This window comes from Telopea speciosissima, chromosome 6 (genome assembly GCF_018873765.1).
Source record: "Telopea speciosissima isolate NSW1024214 ecotype Mountain lineage chromosome 6, Tspe_v1, whole genome shotgun sequence".
NCBI classification, from domain to species: domain Eukaryota; kingdom Viridiplantae; phylum Streptophyta; class Magnoliopsida; order Proteales; family Proteaceae; genus Telopea; species Telopea speciosissima.
In genome coordinates this window covers 22,303,746-22,323,213 of record NC_057921.1, presented here as the reverse complement: position 1 = coordinate 22,323,213, position 19,468 = coordinate 22,303,746, and the positions used below count along the sequence as shown (strand labels likewise).

Here is a 19,468-nt window from a genome sequence, read left to right as displayed (position 1 = left end):
TACAGACGTTATTCTGTCTGTTTACTCTTTTCCAAATCACTCAAAAGAGCCGTTACTCTGCCAAGAAAGAAATAGCGTCGGTCCATTTGTCCATCTCCCCTGAGCCAGGGGCATACAACCATACAGGTATAATTATTGCATTTTTGTTGATCCAATGTAGTCCTTTCATATTTTACCATTTTAGTCCGTATTTTCCACATATATAATGTAGTTTATTATACTTTAGTTCAATTCATAGCATCTGAATGTAGTTCATAATATCCCCCATCCCCGTAATAAGAGAGAAACAACATTCGTCCTTATGTAGCATCTAACACAGAGAGACCGGCTTCGGCCAGGCGAGGTGGGTGCCTAACACCTTCCCACACTCGTAACTTGACCCCTTACCCAAACCTTTGGTCAGACCATATGGAGTCACGTAGCCCGATTCCGCTCACCACGGGTAGGGCTACACTTAATGGGTCCTAGGCCCTAACCCTAGGTGGCGACATCTCATTATGTTAACATTTTTAATGCATGATCCCAATCCCCTATTCATCATACATTGACAATGATATCCACATCCATACACACACACATGTATCTCCCAAAATCCTATGTCACTAATACACCTACAAAAAGGGCCGAGGAAACCTTCATCCCGAAGGACCGCAGTACTTACACCCTTATTGTCTCCTTATATGTGGATGATCTCATATATACAGGAAACAATGAGGAAATGATCCAGAATTTTAAGGAAGATATGATGAAGACATTCGAGATGAGTGATCTTGGGTTTATGCACTACTTCCTGGGCATCGAGATAAGTCAGGAAGTAAATGGAATCTTCCTATGTCAGAAGAAGTATACCGAGAATCTGCTGAAGAAGTTCAAGATGTATAAATGCAAGACCGTAGCAACTCCACTTGTAACCAATGAGAAGCTGCGAAAAGAAGATTGATCCAAGAAGGCAGATACCTCATTCTACCGAAGTCTCATTGGGAGCTTGCTATATTTGATAGCTACACATCCAGACATCATGTATGCAACAAGTCTGCTATCAAGGTTCATGCAGAACCCAAGCCAGATACATCTTGGAGCAGCAAAGAGAATACTAAGACACCTACAAGGTACATTGGAGTATGGTATATGGTATAAGCCTACTTCAGATTCAAGGCTGTATGGATATACCGACAGTGACTATGCTGGATCGGTAGACGACATGAAGAGCACCTCCGGTTACGCATTCACATTAGGTTCTGGCATTTTCTCATGGGCATCTAAGAAACAAGAGACAGTCGCACAATCATCCGCAGAAGTAGAGTATGTGGCAGCTGCAACCTCAACATGTCAAGCAATATGGCTGAGAAGAATATTTAGCGACATGGGTGAAGAATAGAACGAAGCTACACAAATATTCTGCGACAATAAGTCAGCAATTACGATGGCAAAAAATCCAGTGTTTCATAGCAAAACAAAACACATCACCATCAAGCATCACTTCTTACGAGAAGTTTCAACAGAAGGAGAGGTTGAGCTCAAGTATTGCAAGACAGAAGAACAGATTACCGACATCTTCACAAAAGCACTCCCAAGACCCAAGTTCGAGTTTCTCCGAAACATGCTTGGAATATCAGAAAAATACATTAAGGAAGAGTGTTGAGAATAATGTATTTTTCATGTACTATCATGATTACTCAAGAATAGGCTAGAGTTATGTAGGTATTTATTGTTAAGCCTATATGGTGTTTAGAGAACTCTAGACATAGTCTAGAATACTCTATGAAAAGTCAAGAGAAATCTATGTCTAGAATACTATTTGAAAAGTCAAGAGAAGGTGTAGGCTATAAATAGCCATCTCCTCACCCATTTGAGACACACAACACAAAGGGTTTGACAAGGAAGCCTAGACTCCTAGGTCCAATACTAGCTCCAATATCCTACTCAAAAAATGTAAAGTTCTATTTCTACTATCAAACCCTGCTCCTGATTGGTTGGATTTTTTATTGAAGGGCAGGAACCCCTGGCCAAGCCACCAGGATCACTGTGGAGGATCACTCTACTCAATGAAATCAATGAGAATACTTTAAACAGGTTTCCCAGGTAATCTCTCTCTTCCTTATAATGGTGGGAACCACCTTTGAAAAAGTGTGTAAAATCCCCTAGTGGGCATGTGGGGACAATACCATGACTTAGGGTCAAACCCCTGTTCAAGCCCCTTTGAGTTTCAGTTGCTGGAATTCTCTGGGCCATGGCACTGGGCGATGCAGCAAGGCCCAGTGACATCGCCCAGTGGCTGATTTTGATTATTTTTTATTATTTTAATTGTGGGGACCACCCAACATGGACATGGGAACCCTCCACTGATAGAGGGAAGGCTAAGGGACCACCTCATGCACTCAATTCACTGTGGACCCCACCAGTGAGCCCAGAATCAGTCAGAATCAAGTTAAAAATTGATTTTTAAAAAAGGACCTAAGGACCAAACAGACCTTAGTTGGTCTTGGGCCTATAAATAGGTAGGCCTGAACTCATTTAGAACTCTTATTTCCTACTGAAACCGAGAGGAGAGAAAGAGAGGAAAAAGGAGAGAAAAAGGAAGAAGAACCAGAAGGGAGAAGAAAAGGAAGGAGGAGGGAGCTGCTGCCACCCATCCCTGCTGCATCTGAGCTCACCCTCAGCCACTTCAGGTTTAAAAATACCTACCCTTACCTGCTGTTTCCATTCCCCCTCTCTGTATGCTGTGTTTTTGCTCCCTGGGCAGCCCAAACTAGTTAGGGTTTGCCCAGTACTGGTCCAGATCTGCCATGCAGACCTTGTACATGAAAGATCTAGAATATTTATGTAATTTTAATATTCTGATTTGCTGTTCCTTGGGCCAAAATCTGACTGTGCATAGGTGCACTGTCAGATGCCCTGTTAGATGGCTGAATTGGAACCCTGAGTGCAAGCTAGGGGTGCAGAGATCAAACCCTAGATGATTGCAGCCCTGGACCCTCATTTGGCATGCTGTTCCAGCCCTGCATGTGGCTGAAACCAACTCCCAAGTTTAGCCAAAACCCTGAATACTATTCATCTGGGCTACTTGGGCAGCCACTATCAGCCTAATGATGGATCTGATGAAGAATCCAATTGGACCATGGTGTAGACCATCCCAGGGGCTACCAGACCCCCCAGACATGCAAAGGATCCATTTAGAGCCTAGCCTTGCAGGCCCCACCTTGGAAACTCAGCCTGCATCGATTCTATCGGCACTGGGCGATGCAGCAATGCCCAGAGCCAACGCCTAGTGAAGGGAAATTAGCTGTTTTGGTGGACAGACCTAGGGGATCTCACCCTCTGACCCCCTGGACACTATGAGATGTGGGGGAAAAGACTAAAATACCCTTCCCCACATTTGTCCTTTATTGGGAAATGTTTTGGAACCCTAGGGTGCCCCGCAGGTAGAAGAAGCCCTGTTGTGCTTGGTCCTACAGTACAGACAAGCTGTGGACAACACTGTAAGCATATCCTAGACTAGGGTCAGGTACAACCCTGGAAATGACCATTATACCCTTTAAGCCACTAACATTGGTTGATGCACCGGGACATGACTTAAGGCCAGTGTAAGGACAGTGATTCCAAGAGTGAACCAATTGAACCCCGGGTCAACCAAGTAAGATTAGGGTAACCTTAGGACTTCTAATGACAGACTGATAACTTAACATGGCAAATTTTAATTTACATCTAGGACTTGATCCTGTGCTCGAGGTCAACGACCAGACAACTACTGGAACTGAATTTGTGACTGAGTACCTAGAGCCAAGTACTGGTGAGTGAATAATATGATCATGTGTGTATATGTAATTATGATCTGCTGCTGGCTAATAAGAATTGAATATAATTGTTGTGTTATTTACTTCTGTTCAATTACTCAAATCACTGCATAATGACTGTCTGTTGATCAACACTGTGAATTCTTTTATGATGATTGTGAATGTTAGACTAGATGTCGTAGTCGGCTTGGAAATGGGGCCTGTGGTAGCCCGTATTATGGGGTATGGTTGACACCGCTTGACTCATACGATGCCATATAGACATGGGGCTAGAGTTTCATCACCCGTGCTACGCACCCTTGCCAACAGGGGTTAAGGTGTTGGATGCCTGTGGGGGCGCCCATCAAAAAAAGGGAAAAGAGAAAAAGAAATGAATAGAACACCGAAATGGTGCACATGGGCTATAAGCCAAAAAAGAAAAGAAAGAAAGAAATGGATTGTCGCACGGGTTAATCACAGAGGGCTGGTCGGGCTGACCTTAGTGAACAAATGCGGGAGCTGACTGGTCCTCTCCTATAACTCAATGGGTGTATCGCAGGAAGGGGTTAGAAGCCCGCACCAGGGATACATGTATTGGGGATTGTAGTAGCACAGACCTGACTTAGTTGTATTGCTAGGTGGCTAATAATTAAACTGGACTTGCATATCATGTAGGACCATATGAATTGTGAATTGTGATTGCATGTGCATGCATGATTGATATTATTTGCTCACGAGCTCAGTGGGGCTCACACTCTATTGTGCATTGTTTTCTTAGATGATTTTGCAGGTGGATGCCGTTGTGGCATGGCGGGCCATCTCAAGGAGGAGACTTTTGGTTGTTACGATGATATTGGTGTGGACCCTGACGAAGGTCATACCGATCCTGCGCACATATTCGGTGGTTGTTGATGAAGATCATTGAAGAGTGTTCATAATAGCTTTTTGACTTGGGGACTCCTTTTGGGTTATTTGGAGTTATCCCCGTTCTGACTTGGTTGTTGTAGTTTTTCTTTTCTTTTCCTTTTTGGGGCTGAGTATGCTCGCCCTGTATATATTTCTATATGTAGTATTGTACCTATCAGCTTTGTTTCTTTGTTTTCTTTGTGTGTGGGTTGATGGGAAATGTAAAACTTTTATATGTCTATATTATCACTGTTTCCCTGTATCGCTGTGCTTCTTTTTATTATTGAACTGTAGTTTATCTGCTGCACTTTGATCTTGCCTATGGTAAAGTGATGGTTGTGGTTCCATGATCGTAAGCACTGCTTCTAGATCCATGGGATTTGGCGGATTGCCGTTATGCAATTCGGGTCACCTACCCAATCCTCCTAGGGGGTGGTTTGGGGTGTGACAGAGCTTGGTATCAGAGCGTGAGGCTCTTCTTACGATTATGGATTGCAGACTAGGACTAATAAGCATTAGATAATAAAACATGCAAGAATTAAAAAAAAAAACACAGGGGAGGTAGATGCAAATAAGAAAAGATACAAGATTTTCATTAACTCAGCAATAATTACAAAAGTTTGATTACATAACTGCAATTTAACAAGTACATAAACTGAAAATAAAGAAAGAAAAATACATAAGCATAGGAAAAAAAAATAATTAAGATGATCTTGACCACGTAGCAAGAGAAGGTCTAGAACTGCTGGAACTACTTAGAAGGAGGTACGTCACTAGGCAGAGGCTGAGTCTGGCGAGAGTCAACTCTGTAGAACCTGTCCCAGAAATCTAGACACTGCTCCACAGACCCCACTCTCATCTCTAAGGAAGTAAAGCCCTGATCCACTCTAGTCGCCAAGCTGGAGAGCTGAGTGCCAAGACTCTGGAAGTGTGTCATCATCTGTGCCCAATCAGAAGGTCCTGGAACCTGTGAGCTAGTGGCACCAATCGTCTCGTAAGCAGGTAAGTTAGTAAACTGAGTGTCAAAACACTCGAAGTCGCCTAGACATATACCCTGCTCCTCTACATGTATGTTATAAGTGTCTCCTTGAGTGTCTCCCTACTCCATCCCCTACACCTCCTCATCGCGTACATCCTCATCATACCCCACTCCATGCTCCTCTCCCTGTTGTGTCCCCATCTGCCCCTCATCCTCTGGTGGTTCCTCTCCAGGCACTTTCATCTTCAGAACGGAAGTCTTATCTATGGGCCTGGATCTGGTCTTATCAATGAACTCACCCTCCAATGGCACCCTAAAATATCAAAAGACCAAGGTGAGAAATCTCCCATAGGAAAGGTTCCCATCAGTTGGGTTCCGAGTGTGATAAAGCATCACCTGAAGTAACAAATATGGGAGGTTGATGACTGGACCCCCCTGACCAGCTCCCAAAAGGCAGTAAGTAATGTATGCTCTCATCATAGAAATACTGCCCTTGTTCCCACCCTTAGGGTAAATATTGTAGGTTACACACCTATTGATCACCCTGGCACTAGGTTTGTAGGTAGTCTCAGACTTAGGAGTGTTCCCTGAACCTGTCAAAGCCTCGAAGACTGTCCTCCTAGTCTCCAAGGAAAACATATCTGAAATATCCATGTAGGGTTGATAGTAAACCCTCTCCCCTATGTCTGGTAAGCCTAAGATCTCTGCTAGATGGGTAGTGGTCAGTCTGATATCCACTCCCTTTACTCTGCTCAGGTGTGTGAATTCTTGCGCCCCAAATGGTATCAAGTTACAATAGAAATACCGAACCAAGTTGGGATAACAAGGCTCGGTAGGGATTAGCATCAATGCCCAACCTAGGGCATTGAATTTGGCGAAGAGGCCATATTGGTGGAAGTCCTCTACTTGTACCACCTGGCCATTCACTATCTTCACAGAAGCGAAATTTTTTCATTCTTTGGCGTGCTCATACCTGAAGAAAATATGGTGATCAAAATCTGGTTCCTCTGAAGACGAATCATCTCTAGAGGATGATGGTGGAACCGAAGAATAGGAAGATTCCTCGGATTTGACTTATAGCCTCTTTGGGGCTACCGATTTTCGAGTAGTACGAAGACTAGAAGACATTTCCTGCAAGGAATAGCAAGAAGAACTGAGTTAGGGCAAGGAAAATAATAGAAACCCTAACCAAAACAATAGGAAACAAAAAGGAAAAGATAAAACAGGGTAAGAGTCAAGAAAGCATACCTAAACACGTGTAGATTCGCGAAAACCCCAGAGAATCTCAAGGATTTGGTGTAAAAGTGGTCCCCTCACCCTACAAGAACCTTTCCTAAGAGTTTAGAAGAGAATAGAAAAGAAATGGGGCCCTCTCGGACTTAAAAACCCTATGCCCGATTCTCTGGGCGATGTGGCAACCCCCAGAGACATCGCCCAGTGTGTGCAATTTTTGCTGTTTTAGGGTATTTGCATACAAGGACTCAAGCTTTGGCCATATTAACCTCAATAAACATAAAATATGAACTTTCACAGATGGTTTTAACAAAAAAATATATATATGAAAAAATAATAATAATAATAAAATAATAAATTAATTAGGTATTACGCAGACGCAACCTTCTTAAACCCAAAGGGGTGAAATTTCTATTTGAGGGCTGAATAGAGCACATAGGGCTTGAAAAAGCTTTTGTTGTTGTGCTTATGATAAATATTTAATATATATAGATAAATGTGTACAATGATTGGTGTGTACTACCTAATTACCACATGTTTGGATATTGTGATGTACGAACTACTTGGAGTGCTGCTATGCAAATAGAAGTTAGATATGTAGGTATGTTGTATTAAGGGATTAGTAAGTGTAGGAAGCGTAGATCTCATCCTAACTAAGGCCTAGGATAGCTGAGAATAGAACCTAATAGGGTTCGTAGTAAATCAAACACCTAGACGCTAGGGTACCTCGAGCCAACCCAAGAATTTGTTTCATTGATATTTGGTTATTTAAGTTTCAGTAGTCGAGTACTTAATTCTTTCAATTAAGTATGCCCTAATGTCTAGAACCATTCAATGTGACAAGACCCACTATCTTGACTAAGGCTGGAGACCCCAGCATCATGATTTACATTAGACATCTAAGAGAGAGACTAAGACGGATACGGTTAGTGCTACCCCGAGCTGAGAATCGACTGGATTTTTTATTGGCCATCGCTACCATTAGTGGACTCGAGGAAGGAGAATATTTTATGAGATTAGCTGGAGATGTAAGAGCTGACATAGAATTTCTACTGGCAATGGAATTTGTGATCGGGAAGAAACTGGAGATGCTTGCCTGCTAGATCAGGTAAATAATTAAAAGTCTTTATTTAAAAATCTGAAATTTTTCATTAGTGTCATCCATAGCATATTGACACATAAAATGCATAAGAAAGAGGAACATAAAGCATTCAATAAGACACGTCACCTAACAAACTAAGACAGTGAATCTAACAATCCACCTTACTGGTGTGACTCATGATACTTAATGGAACTGTGGACTGGATCTCTACCTGCTTAGCTAGAAAACAACTATTGATCCATATAGATGAAAACGGAATATTGAGCACGCTTCTCTTTTCAGAGAAGCGATAATGGTCAACACTTGAAGTTCTCATGGAGGTCATAAAGGTAAACAACCTAGAGTTGTACCGGAGGTTGAGCTGCCTAACGGAACTGAGGCTCAAAACTCTGAGGCATCGGCTACTTCATCGGGAGCACCAGTGGCTGCACAAGCTACTGCAACAGCACCTCAACCAAATGTGGCAGCCGACGACGTGATTGCATTCATGACCACGATGATGTGGACCATGCAACAGCAACAAGAATTACTTGGTCAAATGTCAACTCAATTTGCAACCATGATGCATGAACGCGCTGCACCACCACCACCACCTAATCAACCCGTACTCTTTCCACCACCTGTGCCTCAGCATTTAGCAAAAAATTCCACTGCCAAGGTTATGGAGAGATTCAAGAAACTTCAACCGCCTGGATTTTCAAAAATAACCTCTGAGGTAATGCTGCAGGAACGATGGATCAGTGCCCTAGAATGGGCATTTGAAGTACTTGAGTGCACGGACGCGCAAAAGATTATTTGTGCGGGTTATCAGTTGCAGAATGAAGCCGAAGCTTGGTGGAAGACAACTAGGCCTAATTTGGAAGCTACTCACCCAAATCCCACGTGGGCGCAATTCAAGGAAATTTTCTTCAAGAACTATTTCCCTGAGAGTTTTAAGGACAGGAAAGAAGTAGAATTTATTGCACTGGTGCAAGGAACCAAGTCAGTGCTGGACTATCAACAACGATTTGAAGATCTATTCCATTTTTCTCTAGAGCACCTAAAAGGGGAAGTTAGTAAGGCAAGAAATTTGAGAAGGGACTCAAAACTAAGATCGGGTCGATTTTGTCAATTATGGACATTCGGGATTATGCTCAAATGGTCGAGAAAGCAAAGACAATGGAGGATAGATTCAAAGAAAAGGAGAAAGAAAGGACTATGATGTCGTCTGGTTTGAACAAAAGGCCAAACAATTTTCAAACTTATGCCTGGCCAAATAAAGTTTACCGCAGAACCAACTCAGGCCCCGTCTCGACTCCATATCGTAGGCCGAACGTAGGTCAGAATTCTTTTTGCTCTACATTTACTCGACCTGCTCCACCTTGTATGAGTCAAGCGACGACAGCAGCCTCGCCAGCCCAACCAGCAACAAGTCAAGCGAGCAAAGCTTCACCACCTGGAGCTCCACCCTTTAAGTGTTATCTGTGCAACAAAGAAGGACATATGGCCAGAGATTGCAAATCACGTGGGTATGGCAACAACTCATTAAACCAGCCCTATGCTAGGTCATTTCAGCCATGAGACAATCGGATGCAAGGAAAGGTGTACGCTTCACCTATCAAAGTGAACCAAAGAGGAAATCCAGAAGGATAACATTATCCGCACTCCAGGCGTGGAAGTTACTAGAAGAAGGATGCCAAGGCTTTTTGGCCACTGTGATAGACACGGAGGTGAAGATAAAACCCTTGGAGGAACTCCACGTCGTCAGAGAGTTTCCTGATGTATTTTCAGAAGATCTAACTCAACTGCTGTCGGACCACGATATAGAGTTCGCGATTGATTTGATTCCCGGTGCAGCACCGGTATCTAAGGCACCATATCGTATGGCACCAATCGAGTTAAAAGAATTGCAAGCATAACTTCAAGACTTGCTAAAGAAGGGATTCATTCGACCCAGTGTATCACCCTGGGGAGCACCCGTGCTGTTCGTTAAGAAGAAAGATGGTAGTATGCGGTTGTGTATTGACTACCACGAGTTGAACAAACTGACCACTAAGACTAAGAATCGATATCCGTTGTCGCGTATCAACGACCTATTTGATCAGCTACAAGGAGCGAGAGTTTTCTCCAAAATTGATCTTAGGTCGGGATACCATCAATTGAAGATCAAGAGTGGTGATATCCATAAGTCGGCGTTCTGAACTCGATACAGACATTATGAATTTTTAGTTCTGTCATTCGGATTAACCAACGCCCCGGTAGCATTCATGGATATGATGAATAGAGTATTCCATGACGTGCTGGAAAAGTTTGTCATGGTATTTATTGACGACATCCTGGTGTACTCTTAGAGTGAGGAAGAACACGCGCGACACCTTACTTTCATGTTGTAGCAATTGCGAAAACACCAACTTTTTGCCAAGTTCAGTAAATGTGAATTCTGGCTTCACCAAATTGGTTTCCTAAGACATATCGTCACCAAGGATGGCATCAAAGTAGACCCAGGCAAGGTGAAATCAGTTCTCGAGTGGGAGACTACGAAGAGTGCCACTGAGATCCGAAGTTTCTTAGGATTGGCCGGTTACTATCGGAGGTTTATTGAAAAGTTCTCACGGATTTCAGCACCAATGACAAAACTTACAAGGAAGGGAGCCAAATTCGAATAGAATGAAGAGTGTGAGAAAAGCTTTAGGAGTTGAAGAACTGATTAGTATCAGCTCCAGTTCTAACCATGCCGGACGGCACCGGAGGAATGATAGTATATACTGACGCATCTAGAACAAGATTGGGTGGCGTCTTAATGCAAAGAGGAAAGGTGGTCGCATACGCCTCTAGGCAGTTAAAAGAACACGAGAAAAGCTACCCCACTCATGACTTAGAGTTGGCAGCTGTAGTTTTCGCATTGAAAATATGGCGACATTACCTATATAGTGAAAAGAGCGAGATCTTCAGCGATCATAAAAGTCTGAAGTATTTCTTCAACCAGAAGGAGCTAAACATGAGATAGGGACGGTGGCTGGAATTGGTAAAAGATTATGACTGTGAAATCCAGTACCACCCTGGCAAGGCCAACATTGTTGCAGATGCATTAAGCAGGAAATCTCAGACTGCGTCCCTCGCATCTTTGGTCGTAAGTGAGCAGTTGATAGAGGAAGCTCGAAAGTTTGATTTAGAACTCGTGATCGAAGGAACGGCTATGCAATTAGCAGCTATGAACTTGCAGCCATCCATACAAGAGGAAATAATTACAAAACAACCATTGGATCCTGAGTTTGCCAAAATAATTTGGGAAGTTCAACAAGGTGTCCATAAGGACCCAGAGTTTTCCTTGGCCCATGAAGGTGCATTGAAGTTTTGAGATAGACTATGCGTGCCTGATGACTTTGACGTCCAAGACCGAATTCTTAAAGAGGCGCACAACTCACCCTACATAATCCACCCCGGAAGCACAAAGATGTACAAAGATTTGAAGAAGAATTACTGGTGGAAGGGAATGAAAGCAACCATAGCAATATATGTGTCCAAGTGCCTCAGCTGTCAACAAATAAAAGCGGAGAGACACCGACCGTACGGATTGTTATAGCCACTTCCCATACCTGAATGGAAGTGGGAAAGAATCACTATGGATTTCGTGACAAATCTGCCCAACACCAGGAAGGGCATGAATGCAGTTTGGGTGATCGTTGACGGACTAACAAAGGCGGCACACTTCATACCGATCAAAATAAGTTATCCAATGGAGAAGCTTGCCCAGATATACGTTAAAAACATACTCTGCTTACACGGCGTGCCTGTCAGTATTGTGTCTGACAGAGACCCTCATTTCACCTCAAGGTTTTGGAGAAGTTTGCAGAAGGCATTGGGATCTCAACTAAATCTTAGTACACTTTTCCACCCGCAGACGGACGGACAATTAGAAAAAACCATTCAGACTCTGGAGGACATGCTCCGAGCCTGTGTTTTGGAAATGAATGACAGTTGGGATGCTCACATACCACTGGTGGAATTTGCATACAATAATAGCTACCACTCCACCATTGGCATGGCACCGTTTGAAGCACTCTATGGTAGGAAGGGCCAAACACGACTTTATTGGGATGGAGTTGGCGAGCAAAAATATCTCGAACCTGAAATGATACAAGCACCCTGCGACAAGGTGGATATCATAAGAGAAAAGATCAAGACAGCCCAGTCAAGATAGAAAAGTTATGTGGATAATAGAAGGAAGGACATCAAGTTTGAAGTTAGAGAAAAAGTATTCCTTCGAGTATCCCCAACTAAAGGATTGCTACGTTTCAACAAGAAAGGCAAGTTGAGCCCAAGATTCATTGGTCCTTACAAAATTCTTAATAAGGTGGGACCCGTAGCATACCGACTGGCATTACCACCATGTTTGTCAGGCGTCCACAATGTTTTTCATGTGTCGATGTTGAGGAAGTATATTAACAACCCGACACATGTACTGACAACTGAACCTGAACAGTTGGATGTGGATATGACCTACGAAGAACAACCCACGAGAATATTGGACAGAAAGGAGCATAACCTCCGTAACCGCACCGTTGCTTTTGTGAAAGTTCGATGGGGAAATAATCCAGTAGAAGAAGCTTCATGGGAACATGAAGAAGAAATGAAAGACAAGTATCCCCAACTTTTTGGATTACAAGGTAAGCAAATTTCAAGGATGAAATTTTTGTAAGGTGGGGAGAAATGTTAAACCCTGCTCCTGATTGGTAGGATTTTTGATTGAAGGGCAGGAACCCCTGGCCAAGCCACCAGGATCACTGTGGAGCATCACTCCACTCAATGAAATCAATGAGAATACTTTGAACAGGTTTCCTTATGTACCTGTTAGAAGATGGATAGCAGACCCCTGCAACGGTACAGCTCACAGCTTGATATATGGTTTGGATCCCAGGTAATCTCTCTCCTCCTTATAATGGTGGGACCCACATTTGATAAAGTGTGTAAAATCCCCTAGTGGACATGTGGGGACAATACCCTGACTTAGGGTCAAACCCCTGTGCAAGCCCCTTTGAGTTTCAGTTACTGGAATTCTCTGGGCCATGGCACTGGGCGATGCAGCAAGGCCCAGTGACATCGCCCAGTGGCTGATCTTGATTATTTTTTATTTTAATTGTGGGGACCACCCAACATGGACATGGGAACCCTCCACTAATAGAGGGAAGTCTGAGGGACCACCTCATGCTCTCAGTTCACTGTGGACCCCACCAGTGAGCCCAGAATCAGTCAGAATCAAGTTAAAAATTGATTTTTAAAAAGGGACCTAAGGACCAAACAGACCTTAGTTGGTCTTGGGCCTATAAATAGGCAAGCCTGAGCTCATTTAGAACTCTTATTTCCTGCTGAAACCGAGAGGAGAGAAAGAGAGGAAAAAGGAGAAAAAAAGGAAGAAGAAGGAGAAGGGAGAAGAAAAGGAAGGAGGAGGGAGCTGCTGCCACCCATCCCTGCTGCATCCGAGCTCACCCTCAGCCACTTCAGGTATAAAAATACCTACCCTTACCTGCTGTTTCCATTCCCCCTCTGTGTATGCTGTGTTTTTACTCCCTGGGCAACCCAAACTAGTTAGGGTTTGCCCAGTACTGGTCCAGATCTGCCATGCAAACCTTGTGCATGGAAGATCTAGAATATTTATGTAGTTTTAATATTTTGATTTGCTGTTCCTTGGGCCAAAATCTGACTGTGTATAGCTGCACTGCCAGATGCCCTGTTAGATGGCTGAATTGGAACCTTGGGTGCAAGCTAGGGCTGCAGAGATCAAACCCTAGATGATTGCAGCCCTGGACCCTCATTTGGCATGCTGTTCTAGCCCTGCATGTGACTGAAACCAACTCCCAAGTTTAGCCATGAAGAATCCAATTGGACCATGGTGTAGACCATCTCAGGGGCTACCAGACCCCCCTGACATGCAAAGGATCCATTTAGAGCCCAGCCTTGCAGGCCCCACCTTGGAAACTCAGCCTGCATCGATTCTACAGGCACTGGGCGATGCACTGGGCAATGCAGCAACGCCCAAAGCCAACGCCCAGTGAAGGGAAATTAGCTGTTTTGGTGGACAGACCTAGGCGATCTCACCCTCTGACCCCCTGGACACTGTGGGATGTGGGAAAAGACTAAAATACCCTTCCCCACATTTATCCTTTATTGAGAAATGTTTTGGAACCCTAGTGGGCCCCACAGGTAGAAGAAGCCCTGCTGTGCTTGGTCCTACAGCACAGACAAGCTGTGGACAACACTGTAAGCATATCCTAGACTAGGGTCAGGTATAACCCTAGAAATGACCATTTTGCCCTTTAGCCACTAACATTGGTTGATGCACCGGGACATGACCTAAGGCCAGTGTAAGGATAGTGATTCCAAGAGTGAACCAATTGAACCCCGGGTCAACCCAATAAGATTAGGGTAAACCTAGGACTTCTAATGACAGACTGATAACTTAACATGGCAACTTTTGATTTACATCTAGGACTTGATCCTGTGCTCGAGGTCAACAACCAGACAACTGCTGGAACTGAATTTGTGACTGAGTACCTAGAGCCAAGTACTGGTGAGTGAATAATATGATCATGTGTGTATATGTAATTATGATCTGCTGCCGATTAATAAGAATTGAATATAATTGTTGTGTTATTTACTTCTGTTCAATTACTCAAATCACTACATAATGACTGTCTGTTGATCAACACTGTGAATTCTTTTATGATGATTGTGAATGTTAGACTAGATGTAGTAGTCGGCTTGGAAATGGGGCCTGTGGTAGCCTGTATTATGGGGTACGGTTGACACCGCTTGACTCATACGATGCCATATAGACATGGGGCTAGAGTTTCATTACCCGTGCTACGCACCCTTGCCAATAGGGGTTAAGGTGTTGGATGCCTTTGGGGGCGACCATCAGAAAAAGAGAAAAGAGAAAAAGAAATGAATAGAACACTGGAATGGTGCACATGGGCTATAAGCCAGAGAAGAAAAGAAAGAAAGAAATGGATTGTCCCACGAGTTAATCATAGAGGGTTGGTCGGGCTGACCTTGGTGAACGAATGCGGGAGCTGACTGGTCCTCTCCGACAACTCAATGGGTGTATCGCGGGAAGGGGTTAGAAGCCCGCACTAGGGATACATGTATTGGGGATTGTAGTAGCACAAACCTGACTTAGTTGTATTGCTAGGTGGCTAATAATTAAACTGGATTTGCATATCATGTAGGACCATATGAATTGTGAATTGTGATTGCATGTGCATGCATGATTGATGTTATTTGCTTACGAGCTCAGTGGGGCTCACACTCTGTTGTGCAATGTTTTCTTAGATGATTTTGCAGGTGGATGCCGCTGTGGCATTGCGGGCCATCTCGAGGAGGAGACTTTTGGTTGTTACGATGATATTGGTGTGGACCTCGACGGAGGTCATACCGATTCTGGCACATATGCGGTGGTTGTTGATGAAGACCATTGAAGAGTGTTCATGATATCTTTTTGACTTGGGGATGCCTTTTGGGTTATTTGGAGTTATCCCCGTTCTGACTTGGTTGTTGTAGTTTTTCTTTTCTTTTCCTTTCCTTTTTGGGGCTGAGTATGCTCACGCTGTATATATTTCTGTATGTGGTATTGTACTTATCAGCTTTGTTTCTTTGTTGTCTTTGTGTGTGGGTTGATGGAAAATGTAAAACTTTTATATGTATATATTATCATGTTTCCCTGTATCGCTATGCTTCCTTTTAATATTGAGCTGTAGTTTATCTGCTGCACTCTGATCTTGCCTATGGTAAAGAGATGGTTGTGGTTCCTTGATCGTAAGCACTGTTTCTAGATCCGTGGGATTTGACAGATTGCCGTTATGCAATTCGGGTCACCTACCCAATCCTCCTAGGGGGTGGTTTGGGGTGTGATATCTACAATAGTGTTTCTTTCATACAAGCCTTTCACCCAATTGTCTATTACATCTTTCAACTATTCTCCATTTAAAACCTCTCTCCTCCATTTTCTAACCTTTTAATCCTCTATTATAAATTTCCTTTCACTTCTCCCCCTCTTCTTCTATCACAAACAGTTAGCACCAAGACAAAGAAATATGACCATCTTTAAACAATTACTGTAAGAAAAGCAGTATATATAACATCAGGGCTCTGACCTTTCCCCTATGGCAGTATCAATCTTCCTTTTTGAGCACTTAACTCTACCACCATCATCGACCAACTTCTCTTGTTTGCCATATTTAGGCGTCTTTGCAATTGATTTTTTCACCATTTCCTCATTTTTAACGAAAGTTTTGCTTTTGAACATTTTGAACAATGAAGATATTAAGCATGTATCTTCTTCCTCACTATCTAAATTCAAAACAGTAGTGGATTCCTTCTTGGTTGCCCGTTGTTGGGAACCATCCTTGTCCACATCAGAGTCGCTTACTTGATACTTTTTCTTAAGACGCTTGGGTCTAGGATTACACTTTTCTTTCCTTTCAACAGTAGATCTTGGGGATAGATGGAGGAGCTCATCTAAAATAAGAATTGAGTCAAAATTTTGATCAGCATGTAACCCATTCATGACCCAATACAACCACCCCACCCCAAAGGAAAACCACTCCAATCTATCCTGACATTATTTGCACAAAGTATCGTGATTGGTAAAATGCTACGCAAAATCAGCAAAAATTAATGCAGAAACTTAGGACTGTAATAAAAAAACACTTCTGTTTCACTCTTTCCATAGACACCACACCACTGCATAGGGGAATACGCTCCATAAACTGTACCGTTTTTCTCCAAAGGGACTCTTTCACCCCCTGAATAAAAGGCTTATTAGCTAACTTGTATAGACCCCAAACAAACTTAGAAAATGTCACACTTTAGCCTTAAGATTCCATGAAAGAAAGAGATTTACTGCTGATTCCTCTAGACATAGATAGAAGTAGCATCTGTTTGACAAGTGCCAAAACTTCCACTGTTAAATATGGGTCAATGCCTGCCGGTCTAGGGAGACCCTTTGTTCTCCACTCCCTGCTAACTCCAGAAGTCTTCTTTCATCATTCTCACTTGTTGGCTTTTTAAGAAAGCTGTCATATGAGGCCACTGACAAGCAACCTCAGGAACCACCTCCCCATATTCTTCTTTGTTTACACTACTATTATGATGAAAATAATAACGCAAAATGAACAATTATCCATAATGATACCATAATAATTATCAGAATATTTAAAATCATCAATCAACTGGATTTCCTTGGTAATGAGAAGCAACATGTCATAAGAATAGGATACATTCAAGATCAAACTGACAACTATCTTGCATATGGCAGTCCTGCTGGGTTCAAATTTGTGTATCTGTTATTCCTATTCCACACAAAGAGGTTCAGACTAACGCAGTTGCTTTTATCGAGTCAAAACATATTAATTTCAACTTGGTCATAGCTGTCCTACAAGTTATAGACGTAGTGATTAATAGTTTGTTAGATTTTCATGATTCAAGTTAAGATAACTTGATCAAGGTGATCAACAAGGTAGGGCACTGGAACACACAAAATATCAATAAGGACAGTTCTTAAAAATTTTCATTACATAAAGGGTTTTGATTCATTATACATGTGCAACTGTTCTTAATAAATACAAACTCAATCGTACATACCTCCACTTTTGGTCTTAGCCGAAGGTGAAGGAGATTGTTCTCCGGGATCTCCATCATTGATAAAACTATCATCCGTTTCATAGTCCTCCTCTTCAGATTCTTTAGGTGGATCACTTTCAATCTCACCAATTTCTTCCCCATAAGAGTCGCTTAAGATAATTATAATAAAGGGTAACAAGAAGTGAAATCAACACCATGATTTAAATGAAGGGTTTTTTCCAAATGCCCCCCTGAAAATGGTCAAACTTACAGTTGCCCCCCTGAATTTTCACTAATTCCATGTGCACCCCTGCTTTCCAAACTAAGTACCACTATAGTCCCTCCCGTTAGACAGAGACGTTATGTTATAACGGATCCCAGTTTTTGAACATTGTTAGACCATTCTATCCCTTGATAAAGTAAAATGACAAAAATGTCCTTACTTGAAAAAACAAAATATCCAACCCATCTTCCCCAAACCTCTACAATTTTTCTTTTTTTTTCAAACCCTAAGCGATTTTAAGAGGAAGAACTGAAAAATCGTCCATTATCCCAAATCTGTGGTTATGATCATCATCATCCAGTCCAAGGAAATCAAAAGGACCAATCCCACCAAGCTCTTGCACAAAATTGCCTTCACAATGAGGGCAAACTGCATCTCGCCCTCGAAGTTGCACAAGCCGCCTACATCTGTGACACCAATGTGTGTTCCCACTGCTCGACATTTTCCCCTCTCACTCCAGTCGGATCTCTCAAACAAAACCCCTAATCAGATGCTCCCAATTCCTTACTTTTCTTGCAAATCCTCTCAAAAGCTACCAATTCAACAAAAATACAACAAAAAAAACAACAATAATTAAACTAAATCAAGCAATTGATGCACACGAAAAAACTAAAAATCATAATGGAAATTTGAAAAAGGAAAAAAAAACAAAAATCAAAGAAGGGATGAAGTTCATATGATAAAAACAACACATGCAAGAACCAAGAACCGTTGATCTGTAGATGAAGGATACAAAACTATAAAAAAAAAAAAAAATTGAAAATGAATCGACAAGTTATAGAAACAAAAATTTCGAAGAAATTTACAGTGATTTCTTTGCACCAAAATAGAATTACAGAGAAAGGACAAAGAAACGAACCCTAGAAGATCAGAATTTTAAGGCCGAGATGCTTCCATTATCGCCTAATGAGACCTACAGGGCGAGAGAGACAGAGAAAGGAGTGACATCGAAACCCTTGAAATGAAGGGTTTAGACAAAAGATAAGAGAAGGATGAGGACACAATGAAACCCAATGCCATGCCATAGTAGAGGCATATATTTTCTTCTTCATCATCGTTGCCGCCGTTAGAAACCCCGCCAATTTGGGTGTTTTACCGCCATCAGCATCACCAGGGCACATGTTTGAAAGCGGTGATCCACAAAGTTGTGGGTTACCCAAGTAATTGGATGATTCATTGAGTGTTTGAAATTTGTTTCCTTGATCGAAGGAGTTCTTCCTCTAAAAATCGTTTAGGGTTTGAAAAAAAAAAAGAAAAATTGCAGAGGTTCGGGGAAGATGGGTTGGATATTTTTTTTTTCAAGTAAGGACATTTTTGTCATTTTACTTTATCAAGGGGTAGAATGGTCTAACAATGTTAAAAAATTGGTATCCGTTATAACATAACAACTCTGACTAACGGGAGGGACTATAGTGGTACTTAGTTTGGAAAGTAGGGGTGCACGTGGAATTAGTGAAAGTTTAGGGGGGCAACTGTAAGTTTGACCATTTTCAGGGGCATTTGGAAAAAAACCCATAAATAAAAATGATTTTTAGCCACAAATCATAAATAGCTCTTCAGCTATTTGTGATTTTTAATTTATTTCAATTTCTAAT

At 42.3% G+C, this 19,468-nt stretch overlaps 1 protein-coding gene across 1 annotated transcript; it reads left to right on the top strand.

Moving 5' to 3' along the window:
- Nucleotides 1–1,018: 1,018 nt before the first annotated feature.
- LOC122665519 (secreted RxLR effector protein 161-like) lies at nt 1,019–1,378 on the top strand. Its single transcript, XM_043861670.1, has one exon. It carries the CDS (start codon nt 1,019–1,021, stop codon nt 1,376–1,378), a length of 360 nt encoding a protein of 119 aa, XP_043717605.1.
- The last annotated feature ends 18,090 nt before the right edge of the window (nt 1,379–19,468 follow it).

Bases quoted from the DNA above. Each gene is read 5' to 3' on its own strand.
- LOC122665519 (XM_043861670.1), top strand. From the start codon at position 1,019: ATGTATGCAACAAGTCTGCTATCAAGGTTCATGCAGAACCCAAGCCAG.